At 29.4% G+C, this 23,561-nt stretch overlaps 2 protein-coding genes across 4 annotated transcripts; both read left to right on the forward strand.

Moving 5' to 3' along the window:
- The first annotated feature begins 3,088 nt into the window (after positions 1 to 3,088).
- On the forward strand, positions 3,089 to 23,561 carry LOC132944544 (ATP-dependent translocase ABCB1-like). Of its 3 annotated transcripts, XM_061013960.1 has the most exons (28): positions 3,089 to 3,378; positions 7,658 to 7,755; positions 7,886 to 7,946; positions 12,704 to 12,841; positions 13,097 to 13,152; positions 13,253 to 13,376; positions 13,444 to 13,577; positions 13,703 to 13,874; positions 13,971 to 14,095; positions 17,629 to 17,800; positions 17,870 to 18,094; positions 18,174 to 18,299; positions 18,364 to 18,567; positions 18,644 to 18,895; positions 18,971 to 19,095; positions 19,171 to 19,258; positions 19,394 to 19,471; positions 19,607 to 19,750; positions 19,848 to 19,949; positions 20,027 to 20,188; positions 20,266 to 20,469; positions 20,554 to 20,654; positions 20,719 to 20,859; positions 20,934 to 21,090; positions 21,183 to 21,377; positions 21,464 to 21,670; positions 21,742 to 21,888; positions 22,493 to 23,561. In XM_061013960.1, exons 1-28 carry the CDS (start codon positions 3,307 to 3,309, stop codon positions 22,685 to 22,687), a joined length of 4,005 nt encoding a protein of 1,334 aa, XP_060869943.1. In that variant the 5' UTR covers positions 3,089 to 3,306; the 3' UTR covers positions 22,688 to 23,561. The 3 variants fall into 3 exon arrangements, with proteins under 3 accessions (XP_060869943.1, XP_060869944.1, XP_060869945.1); XM_061013961.1 differs by lacking the exon at positions 19,394 to 19,471; XM_061013962.1 differs by lacking the exons at positions 3,089 to 3,378; positions 7,658 to 7,755; positions 7,886 to 7,946; positions 12,704 to 12,841; positions 13,097 to 13,152 and having other exon boundaries at positions 13,253 to 13,344; positions 22,493 to 23,560.
- LOC132944545 (uncharacterized) lies at positions 14,302 to 17,143 on the forward strand. Its single transcript, XM_061013963.1, has 2 exons — positions 14,302 to 16,460; positions 16,542 to 17,143. Exons 1-2 carry the CDS (start codon positions 15,170 to 15,172, stop codon positions 16,694 to 16,696), a joined length of 1,446 nt encoding a protein of 481 aa, XP_060869946.1. The 5' UTR covers positions 14,302 to 15,169; the 3' UTR covers positions 16,697 to 17,143.

Genomic DNA, 23,561 nt, shown 5'->3' on the forward strand with positions numbered 1-23,561 from the left:
GTACCTACTTTAAATTATTCTAAAGCCTAAAGGATAAAGGTATTCTTTCGTAAACTTCTTAATATTTTCTTCAAATTGAAAACCAATAATTTTATTACAAATCGTATTGCATATAAATATTATAATATAACGTTTTAAGAAATATAAGCAAGCATATTTCGAATTGCCTCATTTCACTGTTTTTTTTAAATCGAATTTTGGAACGCAGTTTATTATACTTTTTACTACAATAAGCGAGTCGCATGACTAAAACGACGGATTTCTATATTCTGTCTGGCTTTACACTTTTTATTTTTTATCATTATAGTATAACATTATAGTAAGTGAAACCCAATTTAGTATAGATTTACGATAGTACCTACATACTAAATAGTAAAGACATTATTGCAATGAACACATAATACCTATATAAGGTACAAAAACAAAATTATAAAATTAAAATCATAGTATGTGGTTGTGAATTTATGCATAACCTATCATGCGATCCAAAGGGTGGTTGTACTATCATAATAATTCGTAACATGTCTTAGAAGTTAAAACATTGAAACAGAGTGAAACGGGGAAAAACTTTTGAGTGAATTCGGAAAAGTATAGTTAGGGGGCGCATAGTGATATTATATAAGCAGCTTCCATACGTTCTGGAGTCCACGTCGTATGACACTATGTAAAAATTATGAATAAATTAAAACAAATTTTAAGCATTGGTTGTTAAGAAAAAAAACTGATTCAAAACTAAAAACCACACTTAATCGTAATAACTATATAGTGGACTTTCGTCTTTATAAAATAAAATAATGATTATAATTAATTTAAATATGATGATTCATTAAAGTGACGAGCGTGTATAAACTTAAACTACTAATCATTACTCACTATATACTTTTGAGATTAAAGGTTATGTAAAAAATATAAATAAATTGATAATATGCAATTTGGAAAAAAAATCTGCATGCAACTCGTACACTCTCGACTACATCATTGTAACGATAGCTATAGGCTACTACATGGCGTTTAAATGTTGTAATTATTTACAGAAACTATAAGATGATTAATATTATAATTCAACTGGAAATGAGATGTACCTATAACTTATTTTGTAAAGTATTTGACAAATATAGCTTAAATTGAAGACATGATCTAATTCAACAAGATTATGATAGCCCATCTATAATATACAATGATTAGTAAAAGTATTATATTTATTACACTCATTAACACAAAATGAGAAGAAAAGTGCAATACTATATTAATTATGGTGTAGCGCACAATATTTTAATTTAGCACTAGTTGTTAATTGCTGTGAAGCAACTGAATGTGTACAGTGTATACGAATTTTTTGGTACAATTAGTAGTATGGTAACATTTTTAGGTGCAACATACCTATGCAGGGTTTCAAATACAACTGTACCTATAAAAACCAATGTATCTGTCAGTTAAAAAAGTTTTCTGGTACGAGACGGATACACCACGACCGTTCTTTTTAAGTTATACAAACCACTTATAAATAAATTATTTGAACATTAAAAAAATCGGCAATGAAGAAATTGACAAAAAAACCAAACATTTAGCAAATAGTTTTTTAAAGCAACTTAATTAATTTAAATTTGTTCTTCAATGCATATGATGCGCAATGTATTCTTAATGACTACGCCATTATAAAATAATTCACAAAATGCTACTATTGATTTCATTCAAGCAATTCATATTTAATTAAAGGGACTGGGCAACAAATTCAAGATTTACGATCAATAGAAACTGAGTGTATATATGAAAACCTGTTTTCAGAATCAAAATTATTTTGTGGTGTACAAGACTTAGAGGAACACGAATACATGATTTACATAGACGTAACTAGACCTCAAAGTTAGGGTGACTTCAGCCATAGTATTTTCATAGTAAGTAAATTAAGTTGAGGTGCTCATTCGGTGGGTTTTTGTACCTTTATTATGACTTTTTGGTAGGTGGGTGGGTGATATTAACTATTCTTGAATCACCAATTGAAAAATGTCAAACTGCCTCTGAGCTGTACACACGACACAATTATGGTAAGAGAGTAATATTTCAGTAATTGTATCATAGTTAAATGATAATACTGGAACCAAACATATTTGAATTCGTCAAAAAGTTTACCCTGCATTAGTCGGAGGATATTAATATATTATTGATTTGTGAAATTCGCCAACTTGTCGAATTTGTTGACGAATCAAAAGACTATTTTGAAAGTTTAAATTGAGGGTTGGGTTTACGAGGTCTTTAAGAATTGTAATAGGTACTATATTATTAATATTATACGATCAAAGGATAGTAATACGAAAAGTTAGGTTTTAACAGTGGATTACTGTAATCATAAGCGGGAGACAACCTACTTTGCCCCTGTCTGATTTTAAGAGCATCCAAGTTTTTAATAAATAAACATTATTATTTTTATCATTTTCAGGAAATGTAATATTGCCTATGAAATTATTGTCACAATAATAATTATTACTTAAGTTCGAATATATAGATAAATTAGCGTGAATATAATGTAATATATGTGTGTGTGTGTGTGTGTGTGTGTGTGTGTGTGTGTGTGTGTGTACTATATTTATTTAGCTTCTCACGTTCACGTATGTTTTGTAATAAGATTGAGCTATTTTTGCCTATGATAATACCTACATATGCAATTATGTAAGTTAGGAATAATTCACTTGTTTTTTTTTATCTCAATACAATTATTGTACTGAGATAAAAAAAACAAGTGGAAATTAGATTGCGAGCGATGTGATCGGTTTTTTTTGGTTACCTATACGAAAAATAATGGGCTGGTAAAAACTTTTGTCCCCTTCTAATAAAAAATGAAATGACGCGACTGATGGGTTTTAATAAAAAATTGCATAATGTACAAAAAACTATATAAATGCATTATCTATAAAAATATTATCATACCATATATGATTCATTGATCTATGCCCTCGTGAGTGACTTTTTTTATTAAAGTACTCGACAATGTATTTGCGATACTTTATTTCCCTCTCCTAAACAACTAAATAGATTAGATATTCACTATTTTTATATTATGGCCTCAGCACTTCTCTACGATATACCAAGACGACCATCTTAATGCATTCACATATGTACATACACACGCATGTCACACACACACCAACCACCACGACTGTTATTTAAGACAAAAATGTTTACTATCGTCACGTGTTTGTTGTGTACTATATTCATGTCATCGATTATTTAACAAGTCGATTCTTGAATAGACGTAGGGTTTTCATCAGTTACAGGTACCGTGTAAATGAATTTATTTACTATCGCATCATGCCGTCAGCAACTTACACAGTGGATCAAAACGTATGCAATAGCAAATTCAACAACAATAAAATACATCAGGTACGGCAACAATTTGCTTCAAGTAATCTTTTGAAATAAATATTTTAATTTTAAATTATTTTTGAAAGATTCTGAAGGCTATAGGTACCTATGAATAAATTACCCTTCGTTTCAATTCCAATTATTGCCAATACATAGGCAGATAAAGTTTACGACCGTTTTGATAATTTATTATTATAGGTAATTAATTTTAAATAAAATTATCTAAACCAGTTAATTGAAGTACAATAAAATTAATACATGTCACACTGTCACAGCCCACAAGAAATCAATTAATATGATATCATAGAAAGCTCTAAAAAATTGTATATTATATAGATAATTATCTGGATATAATATATGATTTTCATAAAAGCAATTTAGAAAACAACGTATAAAACTTCCGTCATACCTAGTAGTAAGTTCATTATGTAACTTTCATATGACACAATACCATTACCTATACTTTCAAACTATTTTCTCTATTACACTGTTTTCATAATTATTATTATGAAAAGGTACCTACTAAAAATATTTAGATACTGTATATTTTTTAAGTTACAGATACTCATTGACTTATGTTATTAATTACAAATACTATTGATTCCCTTTGGCAGATAAAAACATTTTATTAGGAACCTGTATTATTATTTACCAATTATTATCAGTAATATCAATAATAATTAACTAAGTTATTAAAACAAGATTGTAATTTTAATATGAATATCATGATCTAATTTATTTAAACTTTTTTTTAATCACATTATTTTGATTTGAATTTTGAAATGTATATAATTTTCTAAAAAATGTATGTAGAAAAGTATAAAGAACGACATAATATGTATGTTTTTATAATTTAAAGGATGATTATTGGATGCTTTAGAAAGAGTTCTTATAATTAGTAAATGTTTAAGACATAATATTTTATAGTTTAGGTAGGGATATATTCTAGAAATTAGAAAATTAAAATAAACCGAATAAAATGTAAAATGTTTAATAATACATTTTATTTAAATTTATTTTTATTTTTAATCTTATTTAAGACTATCGGTGTTTAAAAATGTGAATGCATAAAGGATTTTTCAGACACAAGCTTTTTTCTAAAATATTTATTTGACGTAGATTATTTTCCACGTTTTATTTACTTTTGAAGAGTGGATTTTTCCCAAGAAACAAAGTAGGTATTGATACTAGGCTGCGGTAATATCCGGTTAAATAATCGAATTTGTTGATTTAAAAACACTCCGCTAGATAAACTAAAGCAACCATTCATAGGTACTATGATTAAATGAAGTTGAAAGAAAATAGTATAAATCGATATTTTATGTTGGGTCAATGTTAAAAATTTTAAATATATTATTTTGCTATTACAATTATACGATTCTGTGTTGACATTTTGCCGCTGAGATTATATTTTAAGTATTTGTCAATATTAGGTACCCGTTTTTGTAATAATACTTGACTAGAACAATTGAGAATAGTAAATTGAATTATACATTTAAATTGTGTACTTCCTTTTGTTTAATGCAAAGAAAATAAATTGAAAATATTATTAGTATCTTAATTATTGAGGATAGTATCTGGTCTCAAATTGGATTTTGTTTATACTATATGGGATAAGGGTAGGTCAAAAGTAATTGTAATAATCAGAAAAAAACGAATTACGGGAAAACAGTAATATTTACACAGAATCGGATTTTGGTTAAATCAGTTCGATTTTGTTTTTATGGTGTAATTTAGAAATCAATGACTAGGTAGTCTACAGAGACTTGAATTTTACAAAAAATGTATATTACCATGTTCTAGACATGATACAATTTTCAAAATATTTTGGCTGTTTTTATGCTATTTAAAGACATATTTGAAATGTTTTACTTTTTTTCAGTTCATGTGTGATAAGTTGACAACATTTTTAGTCTGTGTTAAAAAAAAAAACTGGAAAATTATATACTTGGTTCCTCAATATTTACCTCAATTAAAATGTATTAGAAATACCTACATAAATACCTATACATATAATCATATCCCTTTTTTGTAAGCGTCTAAAGTTCAAAAGTACTGAAAAAGTCATATCATTTTTAATAATTTAATCACCAAAGACTTGTCAATTATTAATACGAGATCCCTCATAAGTTATTTTTTTACTGAAAATAAGAAAATGTTTTGCTTAAATAATTATAATAAAGACATCCATAATTGTATAATAACGATTTATCAAAATATGTAGATAATCAAAAATATTATTAAAAATGTTAAACTGTGCAAACTATGCACTAAAAATGGTGGTTATTTCATTAACAACGTTGTAAGTCGTATTTTGTACTTACTTACCATACAATAAGATTAACGATAAAAAATATATGCAAATTCCCGATAGTATATAGTGACCACTAATTGATTAATACGACATTCAGAAAACAACTTCAGCGTTCATAAATTAAATTATTGTTAGTATAAAAACTGAAATCGAATTATTTAAAACACAATTTAATAATAAACATTAAACATATACATAAATTTGATTAAAAGCCACAATTGTAGGTTAAAATGAAGATTCGTGAATAGGAAGAATAAATAAAGATCAATAAAAAAAAAAGTAATTGCTTTACAATGCTGTAAGTAGACACGTAAATATGTATACCTTAAAATACCTCTATTAACAATAAGTGTTAAAAAAAATAATAATAACAACTTTAGTTAGCTATAATAATATGGAAGCTTCAATATAGCTAAGAAGAATTTGTAGTAATGAACAATAATTTGCGTATAGGTACATCAAAATTTACTATATAGTATATATATATATATATATTACATTATAGTATTAGTACCTAGTTACCTTTTGAAAAAAATATGTTTTAGTATTATGCGATTTCATAAAATCACACCACGTTTTATTTTTATTCATTGTCTAATGTAATAGGCAAATACGTATACCATAGATAATATTATACATCATTTTTAATTATTTAATGCATTACCGACGAGGTTATTAACTGATACAATTTTTTTTTTATTAAATAACTAACGCCAATTGACATTTACAATATAGTGTTCTAGTGTTCATAAATTAATTACAGTTAATAAGTTATAAGAATGACAGGATAACCATAATAATAATAGTAAGGCAGGTATATAAATAAAGAAGAATAGTTAATTGTAGTCCTATAGGTACGAAAATGTGGGTTATTGTTAGCAATTGATATAATTTTAATTAGTGGTGCATTTTTAGCTAAGTTAGTTCGCAGCAAGCTGGTATGTAAAAAGTCTTGGAGTCTGGTATTACCAGGAACACGGATGTTGATGATGAAAGGTAATAATTTTGCATTTGTCAGTGTTTAAAGATAATCTAAAGTAATTACACTATGTTATAAACTTATCCAAGACATTTCGGAGTATTAAACAGCCCTCCATAGAAGATACCGAATAGAAAATCTTGGCATCGTCTGCAAAAAGCAGAACCCGCATGGCTTGCAAGGTTGTTGAAAACACTGAATTTATAAAAATATTGAAAAGTAAAGAACTAAGTGGTTACCTAATACCTTCACAATTATATTATAAACCTACTTATATCTAAATATTCTAAATATCCTTCCAATTGTATTGCTATTAGTTTGGTCACATGTCAATTAGGTAAGTTTAAATTTGTCTATAAATAAAACTGTTAACGTTATACACACGGGTGGTGAGTAGATAGGTAGGTGCACCTACAATACAGTTATTAGTTTTTAGTTACTCATTTCTAATCAGTAATCATTATTTGTGTTTAATATATTAGAACGCTTTACAATTCACTTTCTAGTACTTATATAGTTATTACTTTAAAGTACTTTAAACATAAACAACAGCTATATTTGGGCAAAAGACTAATAATGAACGGAGTATCGAACATATTTTGTATTAAATTACTAGGAAAATATGTTTCGATTTTAAAAGTAGGTACATAATATAATAATGTAATAATTATTAATATTTAATATCGCTTATTAAATTGTACATGGGGGACTATGGGATACGTCGTTTTTTCATTTTTCTGTGTTTGCTTTACCTTTGCCAAAAACGTGAAAACGCGATGTTCTCAAATTAGGATACGTAAGTTCAAAACATTTCGGTTCGGACAAATAGGCAAAAAAGTATTTATTCCGTCGAAAATTAACGATTTAAGGTTAGTACATAATTATATTTCGTGTGGAACGTGTACACTGTACAATGGTCATAACAAACAAACGATCGATTATTTAATGTGAGTATGTGAATAAAATACAATAATAATATGTGCTACGCGCTTGATATGTTGCAGAAACATGAATTCGCTGAAGAGATTGAGTTGCCATCAATCATTGTAAGCGCGTCGATCCACTCGGGATTATCGAACTCTACGCTCAATCTGAATAATAGGTAGGTAAAAGTACATTATATTATAGAGAGACAACCCGATAAGTATTCTATACATCATATTATTACTCTACATATCGCTCCTATTCAATCTACATAATATTATTGTTAACATTGTTGTGTGTTTTTACAGATCCACCGTCAAACCAGAATTCAAATCAGTATCCGACGTCAAATTTGGCCTCTTGCATATTGTAAGTTACATATTGTCTCGTCTCTTAAATATTTTAAACCTTTGGGTATAACTTTATAAGTATTACATTGTGTTTGTGTAATACTTATTATTAGGGCATGGATGTTTTAGTAGTAAAAAACTTGTAAAATTGATTGCAGTATTGCACAAACAAATACCAAAAATTGCTCTTAAAAAATAACAACGTTCGTTATAAATGTTTTTAGTTCATTTTTTAATTCTTCTTCTTCTTCTTTTTCTTGGTTTCGGCCTTTAAGACCATACCGCTAAATACAAATCTTGCCATCTGTCCCTATCCTCTGCAGTTTCTCTCCATCTGATTCCTGGATCTATCATTTTTAAGTCCTTTTTAACACAGTCTTCCCACCTCAGTCTGGGTCTTCCTAGAGGTCTTTTACCTATTGGTTCATTCTCTATTACCTGTCTAACTAGGGATCCTTGTTTACGCCAGGCATGCCCCCCCCAACTGAGTCTTCTTTTTGTGATCTCCTTAACTATGTCAGGTCTCTGAAACTGTCTTTTGAGTTCATCATTATGTAACTTTCTCTTTTTTAATTCATTGTTATTATTTTTTTTTATATTACTATTCACAGTATACTTTGAATACATAATATACAAATATTATTTAATAAAAAAATAATTTCATATTTATTTTCGCCTTTATTTTTTAAAAATAATATTCTAATTCTAAAAAAGAAAACAAATATTTTACATTTTATTTTGACGATTTAAACTACTACCTTAAACATAATTCAACTAGACTATAAGAATAAAATGTTTGTTTTAAATTTTCATATTCAAACGTTCTTATTGATTTAGAGCTAATAACTAATAAGTAAAAATCTAAATAAAATTACGTGAAAGAAATTGAAAAATAGTTAAATAGTTTTAGAAATGAATAGATTTACAAAATTGCAATAAAATTAAAAAAAAATTGAAAATTTATATTTTAATTCTTACTTACTTAAAACGTATTTGAAACGTACTTAGCAATAAATAAGAACAGTAGAAGAAAAGTTACAAATTCAACAAGTATCCGTGACCTATTTATTATACTAGTATAGATATGACTGATATGATTTAGTATAATGAAGCAGCTAGAATATAAATGGATATTATGTCCCTAAATTAGATATTCACTTATAATACAATAGTACGAGTACCTATAATGTATCTATATAAGGAAATGGAAAATTAATATTTTGTAACGGGTGCCTTGGAAATCTAATCACAACTGCAGATCTATACTTTGGGTTAAACTAAAAGTTTTAGCCTAAACCTTTAGTTTTTATTTTATATTCTTTACTCTATGGTTTTTACAAATGAAATATTACATTTTGTTTAGATAATGCAAACGTTTTTCAAATTTCAAATTTAGTCGGAGTACGTAATAATCAAATGGATTAATACAACAGTGTTATACAATTATTCTGATACCCAGATCCAAATGATTCCCTATGATAAACTAACCGCATTGGTACCAACTATATACTTTTAGGATAAAATATTTAAGAGTTAATTTATTTCAACAAGCAATACATAAAAAATTATATAAATAAAATAAAAATGTTTGTTGAATTATCTTCAAAGCTGTAGGTTGTGCTGGAGATAAGGGCTCAAATAATTACACCAATTGTAGAAATGCATATTTAGTATAGAAAAAATATGAATATGTAGTGTAATAGGTATAATAAGAAACATTTAAAAGAGAGAAAAGAGTAAAATTGTATATATTATCCAGAGGTGGATCTAGGGGGGGAGGGGTCAGGGGTCAGTTGACCCACAGTTAATATTGGCTGGTCGAATTGGCCTCTTTTCAGATCTTAGGTAGTTGGACACTTGGACCCTCGAATAAACACACATACAGTATCAGTATAAATTCATTTTTTTTGTTTTTTATACCTAATACACAAGTATAGATTTCTAATCTGGTTTTAATAAGTGGCCCCTTGAAATGTCCTGACCCACAGTTTCCTAACTCAAGATCCACCCCTGATATTATCTATTCTTAAATTAAAATTACAGCTATAGATTATTGACAGAGAGCTACTGACGGTTTTACCTCACCCATTTTAGCTTCCTTGAAATTTGTATAGCTAATAAAATCGAGCCAGCTGAATACGATAGTAAAATCGGATGATTCGTAGACCTGTTTGGAGTGGGGAGGGGTTGTCTCAAGAATCAACTGACTTTAGCGCCTTAGCCACCAACACCAAACGATTTGAAATAATTAAATGATGTTATAAAAAAATCAGCTGATGAAAATTCGGATTCTAACATGTAAAAAATTGAAATATTAATTATAATGTTATATAAAATTATATAGTATACAATTGTTTGTAAATTGTTTAGTTTATAAAATGTATAATTGTTTTTACATGTTATAATCTGAATTTTCATCAGCCGATTTTTATAACATCATTTAATTATTTCAAATCGTTTAGTGTTGGTGACTGAGGTGCTAAAGTCAGTTGATTTTTGAGACTCCCCTTCCCTCCTCCAAACAGGTCTACGAGTCAACCGATTTTTCTATCGTATTCAGCAGGCTCGATTCTATTAGCTTTACAAATTTCAAGGAAGCTAAAATGGGAGAGATAAAACTGTTAGTAGCTCCTAGACTATTAGGTATTATATGAAATCGATTTGAAAATCGTAGCATTATTTCGACTACTTATCGTGTACACAGACATAAAAAAAAACCTAAAATCGCTCCGCTCAGAATCTAAAATATTGTTTAAACGGAGACATTAATCCACAACCAAATTATGCAATATTCAAGTGGTGAAATTAATAGACTAACATTTTTAATGGGTTATATTAAAAAAAAAAACTAATGATAATATATATTTATAAGAAAACATTCACAATAAATAATGACAATGTATGTTTTATAAAAAAACATATTTAATTTAAGAATAATTTAAATTTCTCTTTTGCAAGATATAAATATTTTTAACCCCAACTACAAATTTTTTTTGGTAGCTATTGTCCTGAGTCCTGATAAAACAGTGAAGGGAAATATTTGTATCCGAAATTCGCATCTCAAGGTTGACCCAACTTGACATCCGCAATTAGTATTTTGATAACGAAACCCGTGTCCGCAATCGTTATATTATAATATTGGCCTGAACAATTTGTCTGCAACTAGTTTGCAACCTAAATTAATTCTAGTATGTTATTATAGTTTTTTTTTTTTTTACTGTTATGGCAAGTAACGATAACATAATATATTGTATAGGTACCTACTATGTATAATATACACTGAGTCAGTGACACACATGTTAATAAATATGCGTCTCTTGCATTAAAAAAATGAAGAAGAAAGTGCATATTGTGTTTTTTTACAAGTTATTAATTAAAAAACTGTTATTTGACTAAAATCAGTCAGATAACCCTATTCCTAGGTTTTAACCCAGAACTATGTTAAACAAATGCATATGATATTATGTAATAGATAATAATTAATAATACATAATATACATACGTCTTTCATACAAACATTTTACATGTATATACGGCGAAGTCAATTTAGTTGAGATGCGTAAGAGTTTTTATTATTTTAATTAATGGTCCCGGTACCAGTTTTTCAAGATTTCCACCATTCTATAAAATTTGAAAATTAAATTTTATATTTTAGTTGCCACCTCGATTATAAGACTTTTACACTAATCTACTACCCGATACCTATTTTGCGTTGATAGGGTGTATTAGGTATATCGAAAAAATGACTTTACGGAAATAACTTTCAAGCTTTGTAGAATTGTCGGATTTGTATGACTATTTTTTTATCTGAAAGAAGAAGACTTCCTACAGCCCGCATCGATCTCTGATTTTGTATTTTATTTCAAAAAATTGTATAAAAAAAATTGTAAAAAAATGCTTTTTATCTTGTATTTTTTTAGACATATTATAAAGTTTGAGAATAAAATATTGAAAAACAGAGATCGATGAGGGCTGTAGAATATTTCCCTCTAGCAATTAAAAAAAAATTAAGAAATTTGGTTGATTCTACAAGGTGGTATCGTTATTCTCGCAGAGTGTATTTTTGAGGACAAAATGCCATCGGCACCGGGTGCCTTAACTTTAAAAGTAAAATTAGGTACATAATATTCAAGTCATATGCATACATTGGTCCGTGTTACAGTGTCTACAATAAAAGGTTGGGTATAAGAACAATTATAAATATATACATAAAAGGTGATACAATTAAAATGAAAATTATTGTTAGAAAATATTAATTACCTAAGTATGCATAAAACATACTAATAAATTAAAAAATAAATAAATATAATTGTGTGGCGGAGTGGTTGGCCACAGCCAGTAATGTGTGCGGCGATCTAGCACCGTCCGGCGTCGCTGGTTCCCAGATGGGTGATCACCCGGGTTCGTAGCAACAAATCCTTGTTCCACAAAAAGACCAGCGATCCTCGATCAACCGTAACACCTCACAAAAAGCTAAAGGCTGTAATTGCTGAAACTTGAAGACTAATTAAAAAAGAAAACACGTATTCATTTTCTAAAACTGTCAAAATGTCAAACTACTCAATAATTAAAATATGAATTTTAAATATTCATTGGTAAACTAAAAATTGTATAGAATGGATTTCTTACTTGATCGGCTATATTCGAGATCATAAAGTAAAACAGGCAACTATCCTAAAACTTCCGAGTCGTACTATTCCTCTATCGAAAATTAATTAAATAATCGTTATAGTTAAACTCGTGTATTAGTACAGTTATAATATTTTATTATTTTAGTTCCGATACGCAGACATTTGGGATGCGTTATTGATGATCGTGGGTATCGTCATGTCTTTGGCTACAGGAGCTAGCTTACCCATTCTGGCAATGTTTTTCGGTGAAATGACAAATACGTTTATCAGACAAACTAAAGCGGTAATATCTACATAATATTATAATTTATATTAATCTATAGTAGTATATAAGTACTCTTAAACACTTTCAACCAACATATCGAAGAGAAATAATTATCATTGACAACAATGTCTACTGGTAAAGCCCAACTTTCGATCGTTTAAGTAAAAATGAATACTGACATCTTGGTTAATACGATTGACGTCATTTATGTAAATCCCAACACTTACAAACCAATTAAAATTTTAAGGTTACAATTTTATTTTTATATTCCAGCTAAATTCCATCACAGCAACAACACCGGATTATAGAGCCCACCCGACCGTTAACGAGTAGGTATATTATATTATATGATACAATGTTTTCTATTTGTATATTTTATTTAGCTATATTACCTTAATTTGTTTATACTGTATCAAGTGTTTTTTTAAGGACAATCACACAATTTGATTCTATTCCACCACTCACTCCCGAAGAATTTGATCGTTACATGACGCAATTTTCGCTGTACTATTTATACATTGGTATTGTCGTATTATTATCTGCATACACACAGGTGTTATAGAACGGAAAGACGGTATTTGTACAACTGAATTAACGTATATTATGTGTAAATTTTATAGACTTGGTGCTGGGAGATGGCTTGTGAAAGACAAGTGTACAGACTTCGTAATGTGTTTTTCTCGCAGATTGTAAGGCAAGACATAACTTGGTTTGATACTAATCAGAGCAGTGATCTCACGTCAAAACTATTCGAGTATGATGCACATTTGTTATGGGCAGTTACTATCTATATTTACTTTGTACACATAATATAAAATATACCAAATATATAAATGAAAAATAAAGTTTCATTTAATTTTCAATTGTATGCTTAAACAGCGATTTAGAACGAATTAGGGAAGGTATAAGTAGCAAGTTCAGCATGCTCACGCAGTACGTATCTACATTTATTTCTGGGCTGCTGGTTGGTTTCTACATTAGTCCCAAACTAACTGGACTTTTGCTTCTCGTTGGACCTATAATTATAGGAATTATGGGTTTTCTAAGTCTGGTGAGATTATGTATATAATATGCACAGTGAAATCACACACGCATAATATTATACGAGTACACTATATACATTGGTCGAAATTAATTATGTTTTCAGAATGCGTCCAGAGCTTGTCATAGAGAACAAATAAAGTACGCAGAAGCAGGATCGATTGCCGAGGAAGTGTTTACTTCCATTAGAACTGTAGCCGCGTTCGGATTAGAAAAACAAGGAATCTCAAGGTGCTTAAAAATTATACGTACTATATATATCATATATATTATACCTACTATTTTTATCGAGTCGATGCAATTATGGTTTATACAATAGGGTTAGGTATTATTAAAATAGTTAATTCTCACAAAACTGAATGATTATAAATTTACAGTTAAGTATTGGATATTAGAGTTGTTAATGGTTAATATATTTTTGGTTTTTTAATAATTTCAATATTTTTGATAAGAAAATTTAAGGACATTTTGCATCTATAGATTCGCATTATATAGGCATACAGCTATATTTCTGAATCTTCAGTATGTAAAATTTCCTTGATTATTTTTGGTGTGGTGAAAATTCACATGTAGACTCTCTTTAGGTTAGACATTTTGGTAGGTACATAATATATGTATTCTATAGCCTACAGGACAACATAGATTATATAAGTACATTTAATTGAGGTAGCAATTTTTTTTTCCAGCATTTTTTTTATAGTTAATAATATCATTTATAGTTACCATTCAACCAAACTACATATGATACCCACATTGTAGTTATATTCCCAAATAAATAAGCTAAAATAAATTTTATATTTCACTGTGCAATAGATTTATCATGAATTTCACGATTACTCTAACATAAGATAGGTCCTAAATATCCCTAGCCTCACGCCGTGATAAAGCATATTTAAGTTCCCTATACTCAGTTTTAAATGGTTCACTGGATATTCCTAAACGGAATACGGACATCCGGCCGAATCCAAACGGCCGACGGCTATATAGGCCGACAGTCAGATAGCCGAAACTATTTTAGCCGACAAGGTCAAAAGGCCGACACTACGAAAAGCCGACACTAAAATAAATTAAGTATAAGCTATACATTTTCAATTCGATAACGTAGTGTTGTCTTTTGTTGTAATAATGTTATCGATAACTTATCGAAATTTAACGATACCTAATACCTATAGCCTGTAATCTACAGTGGGTATTGCTATTGCATGTTCATAAATACTGTTTCAGTTGATTCGTAACCACGCCGCGTCTTTGCATTCATTTTTGTGTCGTTGTTTAATTTAATTTATGTATTTGCATTAAATAATTATGGAATATAAAATTGAAATTTTTGGTACAAAATTATTAATTGACAATTTTATCATGATTAAAAACAAAAACCGTAACAATAAATATTATTGGGAATGTGAAAAGAGGAAACATACTAAACGGCATAATAGTAATAATGAATATTGTAATGCAAGAGCAGTAACAATTCTTGTTGATGGTAATCATATTGTTAAAGATAATTCTTTTTTAAATCACAACCATGGGCCTGACCCATGCCGATTGTTGGTAAAGAAAAACATAAAATATATTGTTTCAAAAGCTCTGTCTTCGAGAGATAAACCTTCGCAAATAATACAGGAAGCAACGAGTCGCATCCCCGTCAATTCTCAGCCATACATGCCATCAGTTGAAGCAACGCGAAAAATTATTTCACGGTGTAGAAAACATCAGAATCCACCAGAACCAACAAGTCTTTCACAAATAGATATTCCTCTTAACTTATGTAAGTCTTTTAATGGTCAAACATTTTTACTAAAAGAAAGTACTATTGAGAGTCACAAAATATATATTTTTTCTACTAAAGATGAAATATCAAAACTTGTCAATGCCAATTATTGGGTTATGGATGGTACATTTAAAACTGTGCCAAGTATATTTTTACAAATGTACACCATACATGCACCTGTTGGTGGAAATAATTCTAGAATTTTGCCATTAGTATATGTTTTAATGACCAGTAAACAACAATGTTGTTACGAACGTTTATTCGAAGACCTAATATCAATTTGTGATGATTTCGGTTTCGATGTTTCACCAAAATGTATTATAACAGATTTCGAAAAAGCTGCAATTAATGCAGCTAATAAAGTATTTCCAGAATGCCAACAAAAAGGGTGTTTTTTTCATTTAGGCCAAAATATTTGGCGAAAAATCCAGTCTAGTGGATTGGCTACTAAATATGGAGAAAATGAAGAATTTAGTTTACAACTTCGATGTATGTGGTCACTTGCATTTTTACACCCATCAGATATACCTAATGCTTTTGATCAATTGAAAGATTCATTACCCTATGACATTCAAAATTACTTTGAAGAAAATTACGTGCATGGAAAAGTACGAAGGAAATTTAGAAATGGAATAGTATCTCGATATGAGCCATTGTTTCCACCATCATTTTGGTCAATACATTTCAATCATGAAAACAATATTCCAAGGACACAAAACAAAGTCGAAGCATGGCACAAAAGATGGAAAGTATTAGTAGGAGCTGATCACGTTGGGGTGTATCGTATAATTGAGGAAATGAGAAAAGAGCAACAACACGTTGTGGGTAAGATAAGTTCACGAATAAAAATATTCTACTAATATTACAATAAAATATAATTTATTTATACATACATTTTGATTCCAGGGCAAATTCAAATTATTTTATCCGGACAAGCAAGGCCAAAACAAAGTTCAAAGTACGTAAAACGTCAAAACCAAATTCAAACTATTCTAAATGATAAAGAAAACAGAACAACCCTCGAGACAATAAGAGGTATTGCATACAATTTGCACTATTAATTTTTATTTATTAACATTTAACTATATAACATAATTATCAATTATAATTTTATAAACTATTAGTATTTTTTATTTTTTATGTATAAATATCAAATTTTTTAATTTTTAAAACATATTAGGAATATAAAATGTACTCAATAATAATTTATTAGTATTTTTTATTTTTATGTATAAATATCAAATTTTTTAATTTTTAAAACATATTAGGAATATAAAATGTACTTATAATTATTAACAATACACTAAATTTTATTTTTAAGAATAAGTATCACCTATATATATATATCTGTGTGTGTGCATAATTTACCTATCTCAACATAAAATTACTTAATCGGCCATTTAATATGTCGGCCTAATGCGTGTCGGCCTATAAATTTGTCGGCCATTTAGTATGTCGGCCTATTGCGTGTCAGCCAAATGTCTGTCGACCAAATGTCTGTCGGCCGATTGTACCACACCCTTCCTAAACTCATCGCTGCTATACTTTTTCGGTCCCTTCTCATTCTTCCTGAAGTCTCAAATGTATGTACCAACACACAAAAACTTATATGAGCATAACCATGCTCTGCATTCTATGCTCAGAGCAGCAAATAATAATCATTAATGCTTGGGCCACTCAACCACCTTACCTATATATATGTTGACTATTAATTATTAAATTTAATGTTTCCAAACTATTTTATTTGTACAATAACTACCTATGTATAATAGCTTATTGTACCAAACTACTTACATATACCCATACCATATATATTATACTATGTAAAATTGCCACTTGGCATATAATAAACAGTAAAATAAATAATAATAATCTATTGATTATATAGTTGCTGTAATTAATTTAAAAAAATGTAGCAGGTTATCCGAAGTTTACCATCGGTAGAGTTATTCAATTAAAATAATTATATATTTTTTATTATGTTGATCCAAAGGTATGTTGCAGCGTTAAGGAAAGGACGTAATATTGCGACAAACAGGTATAGGGTTTTCTCTGTAGGACTTGGCACCGTGTTCATGATGATGTACATCGGTTATGGTGTTGCGTTTTACTACGGAGCTAATTTGGTTTCAATCGGTGAAGCTACTCCTGGCACAGTTTTCACCGTAACTATTTCTGACTATTTTAAGACACTATCTCATTAACTTATAATGACATGATATAATTCTAAATAGGTTTTCTTTAGCGTGATGGCAGGATCATTTTCCATTGGAAGCGCTATACCGTATTTAAATTCAGTTAGTACAGCCATCGGGGTGGCGAGAAATTTGTACGGTATTATCGACAGAGTCCCAAAAATCGATTCGTATTCGAAAGACGGACTAAAACCGATAAAGGTTACCGGCAGAATTGAAATTCGAAACGTAGATTTCAGATACCCATCGAGACCAGAAGTCAAAGTGAGTTTAACGCGTTTGAATGAATAAAATAATATTCCTAACATCTATTTTATATTTTATTATACTGAACATATTACAGGTATTAAATAATTTAAATTTTACAATCAGACCAGGTCAAACGGTTGCATTAGTGGGTTCAAGCGGTGCTGGTAAAAGTACTATTGTAGGTCTACTTTTACGATTCTATGACCCAGAAGCCGGACAAGTAAATAGTTTTACCTATCACCTTGATTTACCTTTATTTCATATTACTATTGTACCGTTTCCAGATTTATTTAGATTCTATTAAATTAACTGATCTCAATGTTCATTGGCTACGAGATCAAATCGGGGTTGTATCTCAAGAACCGATTCTTTTTGGAGTGTCAATCGCTGATAATATCCGATACGGCCGAGAAGATATCACGAATGATGAGCTCGTAGAAGCAGCTATTCAAGCTAACGCCTATGACTTTATAAACGAATTGCCAAACGTAATAAGCCTTTAAACCATAATCATTATGTTATTCGATGAATAATAACATGAAACTTATTATTTATATAATTTAGGGCTTTGACACGTATGTCGGCGATAGAGGTTGTCAACTATCTGGTGGTCAAAAGCAACGGATTTCAATAGCAAGAGCATTAGTTAGGAACCCGAAAATACTTTTGTTGGATGAAGCAACATCAGCGTTAGACTCTCAGAGTGAAGGAATTGTTCAAGACGCATTGGATCGAGTAATGGAAGGCAGAACGACTATTATCGTAGCTCATAGACTCTCAACCATTAAGAATGCAGACGTCATACATGCAATGAAGGTACTTTTTAATTTAGTCAATCTTATCAATTATTTCAATTGTAGAGAACGTTTTTATTTATTTATTCATATTTAGAACGGTAAAATTTACGAATCCGGAACACATACTGAATTAATGAATAAAAAAGGTTTATACTATAATTTGGTTGTGGCTCAAACCAATTTGTGTGACGAGGACAAGGAAGCAACAATTTTGGAGGAGTGAGCACCTAGTAAAATTAAATATAATAAACATATATGTATTAACTAATGTTTACATTGAAACACAATTTAAAGACAAGAAGATAAGACTGAAGATAATGAAAATTGTGAAAAAGCATTTGAAGATTGTTTAATGTATGAAGATGATAATTTAAAAGAAATTGTAAGAACATTATAGCTGAAACTAATGCTTATTTAATAATATTTTAATCTGTTTGATACATTTCATATTAATAATATACTAATATCAATCGTTCATAACAATAATCAAAAAAATATCATTTTCATTTGTTTAAAGACTGATATTCCCGAAGAGCGGCAGATGCTTAACAAAATTAGAAAAATGAGCATAATAAAATTGCATAATAATTGTGTGGTAATAATATAGATACAATTCATTATTATTTTGCTTTTTGTGATGTCGGGATTTATTTACTTCACTATATTCATGCGGGTGTGTTAATGAAATACACTATAAATGTAAATGTATATTGATACAATTTTGTCATAGAAAAATAATTCAAAATACTGTATGTGGAAATTGATGAAATTTAACTCACCGGAATGGGCATATTTGTTGTTCGGTTGTATCGGTTGTATCATCAACGGTGGTTTAGTTCCAATTTATGCATATTTTTATGGACAAGTTTTTGAGGTGAGAAAATAACCAAAATTAAAAATAATTGTTTCAAAAATGTAATACAAATTATTTACAATATGTTTTTTACTGATTTGTCATTTTATATTATTAGTCTCTAACACTGAAAGGCGAAGCGTTACACAGAGAAGCTCGGTTTTGGTCTTTGATGTTCGTTGTACTTGGAATAGTGTCAGGTTTGACCATAGTATGTCAAGTATGTACTCCAAATTGTTATAATATTACAAATCAATATTTTTGGGATAAATAATAAATTGAAAGTCATGTTTACAGACGTGGCTACTAACATTCGCTTCAGAGAAACTAATGATGCGTCTCCGAGCCATGGCATTCACAAATATACTCAGACAATCGGTTGGTTGGTTTGACAATAAAGACTCGAGTCCAGGGTGTTTGACCACGAAATTAGCGAGAGATGCTCCAATAGTGAAAGCGGTCTGCTGGCATTTACCTAAATCTGATAGGTTTTGATTTTTAATTATTATTGTTATTATTTTTCGTTTATTATTAAGGCTGGTGGAATGCGTGCCGGTCAAGTGATGTCGTCGATTGTAACGCTCACTATAGCTATATGCATAGCGCTTTTTTATGGATGGAAACTAGCTATAGTACTTGGTATCTCTGTCCCATTGATAGTAGGCGCTGGATACCAACAACAAATGGGTCTCAGAAAAAACCAACGGAGAGATGCGAAATTTATGGACGAAGCAGGCAGAGTAATAAATATTATACGTTTATACAATATGTCATGTACATTTTATAAGTTATACCTAACTAAAGCAAAAAATGTTTGATTTTAGATTGCGACTGAAAGTGTGCAGAACGTGCGTACGGTGCAATCGTTAGGAAAAGAGGAAAAGTTTGTCGAGCTTTATCATAAAAGCTTAAAAGTTCCAAACAAGTAAAATTAAACCACGACCTTTTTGATAATTGTAGATTAAAAATTTAATTTAATTGTTTATTAGAGAAGCAAAAAAACAAGCATACATATATGCAGCTTTATTTGCTCTGTCGCAATCAATCACATACTTTCTGTATGCAGTCGCTTTTAAGTATGGATCTTATTTGGTACTTCAAGGAGAAATGTCACCTTCCGCCGTATATAGGTTAACCAATTGGTTTGATAAAACTATATTATTATGGACTACAAACAATAAATAAATAAAATTGCTATTTACAGAGTTTTTTTTGCACTGTCATTCTCTGCCCATTCGGTTGGTCATACAATGGCTTTCCTACAAGATTATGCTAAAGCGAAACAATCCGCCTCGCTTATATTCCAGCTAATTGAAAAACCAACGGAAATTGATAGTCAATCGAACGATGGGGACAAACCGGTACACAACCTATATTATTATTTTTCTTTTTAATACAAATTCCTATTAGATAGGTATGCTTATTTAATATTTATGCATGATCGTATTTTTAGGAAATAATAGGTAAAATATCATTTAGAGGCGTTAGTTTTTCGTATCCGACTAGGAAAACGAAGAAAATCCTAAATAACATGGACTTCACTGTAGAACCTGGAAAAACATTGGCATTAGTCGGTGAATCGGGTTGTGGAAAAAGTACGGTTATTTCACTTCTTGAGAGATTTTACAATCCTTCTTTTGGAGTGATCGTGAGTTTTATTATTACCCATCACGTTATAGATAATAATATAACTGTTTAACAATAATTATAACTTTTATTAATTTTTACTTTTAGGAAATAGATGGTTACGATATCCGGAAAATGAACATCAGACATTTGCGAAATAACATTGGCCTGGTTACTCAGGAACCTGTGTTGTTCGACTGTTCCATCAGAGAAAATATCAGTTATGGTGTATCTTGTAGTGACGTACCATTCGATGCGATAGTTGAAGCTGCGAAAAAAGCAAACGCGCACAACTTTATAATGAGTTTACCACAAGTATATAAAAAACTTTCATTGGAATAAATATTTTGAAATTATAGTATGTTATAGTAAAATTAAATTTGTAGGGTTACGACACGATAGCTGGCGATAGAGGTACACAGCTCTCTGGTGGTCAAAAACAAAGAGTTGCTATAGCTAGAGCATTGGTAAGAAATCCTAAAATACTTTTGTTGGACGAAGCAACTTCAGCATTGGACACAGAAAGTGAAAAAGTAAGATATTTATACGAACAATGTTTCATCAATGATTAGTTATAAACTTATAAATTATAATTCAACTAAATATGTGAAGTTATATATATCACCTCTGTCCTACTAGTCGCTTTAAGATAAAACAACATGTAGCCTTTAGGTGACGCCATATTTTATATTTTTCATATTGAGTTCCCCGTGATCCTACCAGCTTACAGTAATAGGTTTAACTTAAAAACATTGAACTTCAAATAAACTCTATTATTATGGTATTTGAGACCTAATGGCTAATATAGTAACATGTATACATAAAGTACAGACCCTTAGGCCAGTATGCCCTAAGTATTAAAATAGCGAATTTTTATTATTAAAATTAATAATATGAATGTTTTATTTTACCTTTATCATCATCAATAATATTGTCTTTGATACATATTATGTATAGGTATTATATTATTATTCAATTATTCGATAATTTCAAGCTCAATTCTGTTTAAATTTTAAGTACATAATTTAATAGTTATTTAACTATGTTAAGTTGAAATATATTTTAAACAATAATAAATTACAACTCAAAACAGTATCTAAACACAGCAATCATGGCATTTTGTCGGTTGATTTTTAGATCGTTCAAGAAGCTTTAGATGAAGCTAGGAAAGGTAGGACATGTATTACAATTGCTCACCGTTTGTCAACCATTCAATCGGCAGATGATATTGCTGTTGTTTGGCGTGGGCAGATCACCGAACTTGGTTCTCACGAAGAGCTCCAAGAATTAAAAGGATGTTACTATGAACTAGTAAAACGACAACAGATGTAACAATACAAAATTTTTCGCTATAAGTACAATGCTACGAATATACCGAATCCAATTTAAAACTGTTTGTGTAAAATTGTCTATATTCTATAATATTATCTAATTATGTATAAAAGACAAATAATGTCCATATCAGAAAAAATATTCACTAAACGGCTACAACACACCAAATAATATTATCTAGATTAAAAAAGTAACAATATTTGAATTTTGGAAAACTTTCGTTTTTGTTTTGTTATGTGTAACCCATATACCTATAGGTATATTATTTTAAACTAGCAAATCGTTTAGTTTATTTATCGCGTGTCATCATAAAAGATAAAACGTTTACTGTGCCATAATAATTTATTCCTTGCAAACTTCAATCAGATTTCATAAATAATCCATTAATATACCATTAAAAATTATTGACACGAAAAAAATACCTACTAAATCGTGTGGCCTTGTGCCTTTGTCCAACGCGCATAGTAGTTAGGTGGATACATACTACAATTTTTCGAAATGTCAACTTATTAAAACGAGAAAAACACAACAGATAAAGACATTAATTGGAAATTTCTGTTTTGATAAAATGTTTGTTTCTTGGTGAAAACCCTAAAAACTGTAATACATAATTCTTCTTACAGCAGTTAAACAATGATCAAATATAGGGAAGTCACAATTTTTTTAACTATTTTCAATTTTTTTAAAATGTAGATACTTCAACAAAAAATAACTTATTTAGTTATTTTATTGTAATTAAAAAAATATCAATCATAAAAACGTGAAACTTTTTACCATTGTGAATATTATACGCATCACAATTAAACTATGAAAATATTAAGACTCATAATCTTAATGTATTTATACCATGAAGGCACAAACTCATTCACACCAT

This window comes from Metopolophium dirhodum, chromosome 5 (assembly GCF_019925205.1).
Source record: "Metopolophium dirhodum isolate CAU chromosome 5, ASM1992520v1, whole genome shotgun sequence".
NCBI classification, from domain to species: Eukaryota; Metazoa; Arthropoda; class Insecta; order Hemiptera; family Aphididae; genus Metopolophium; species Metopolophium dirhodum.

Bases quoted from the DNA above. Each gene is read 5' to 3' on its own strand.
- LOC132944545 (XM_061013963.1), top strand. From the start codon at position 15,170: ATGGAATATAAAATTGAAATTTTTGGTACAAAATTATTAATTGACAAT. The intron at 16,461-16,541 runs GTAAGATAAGTT...TTTTGATTCCAG, and splicing joins AGAGCAACAACACGTTGTGG to GGCAAATTCAAATTATTTTA.
- LOC132944544 (XM_061013960.1), top strand. From the start codon at position 3,307: ATGCCGTCAGCAACTTACACAGTGGATCAAAACGTATGCAATAGCAAA. The intron at 17,801-17,869 runs GTAACTATTTCT...AATTCTAAATAG, and splicing joins CTCCTGGCACAGTTTTCACC to GTTTTCTTTAGCGTGATGGC. The intron at 19,259-19,393 runs GTAAGAACATTA...ATTTGTTTAAAG, and splicing joins ATGATAATTTAAAAGAAATT to ACTGATATTCCCGAAGAGCG.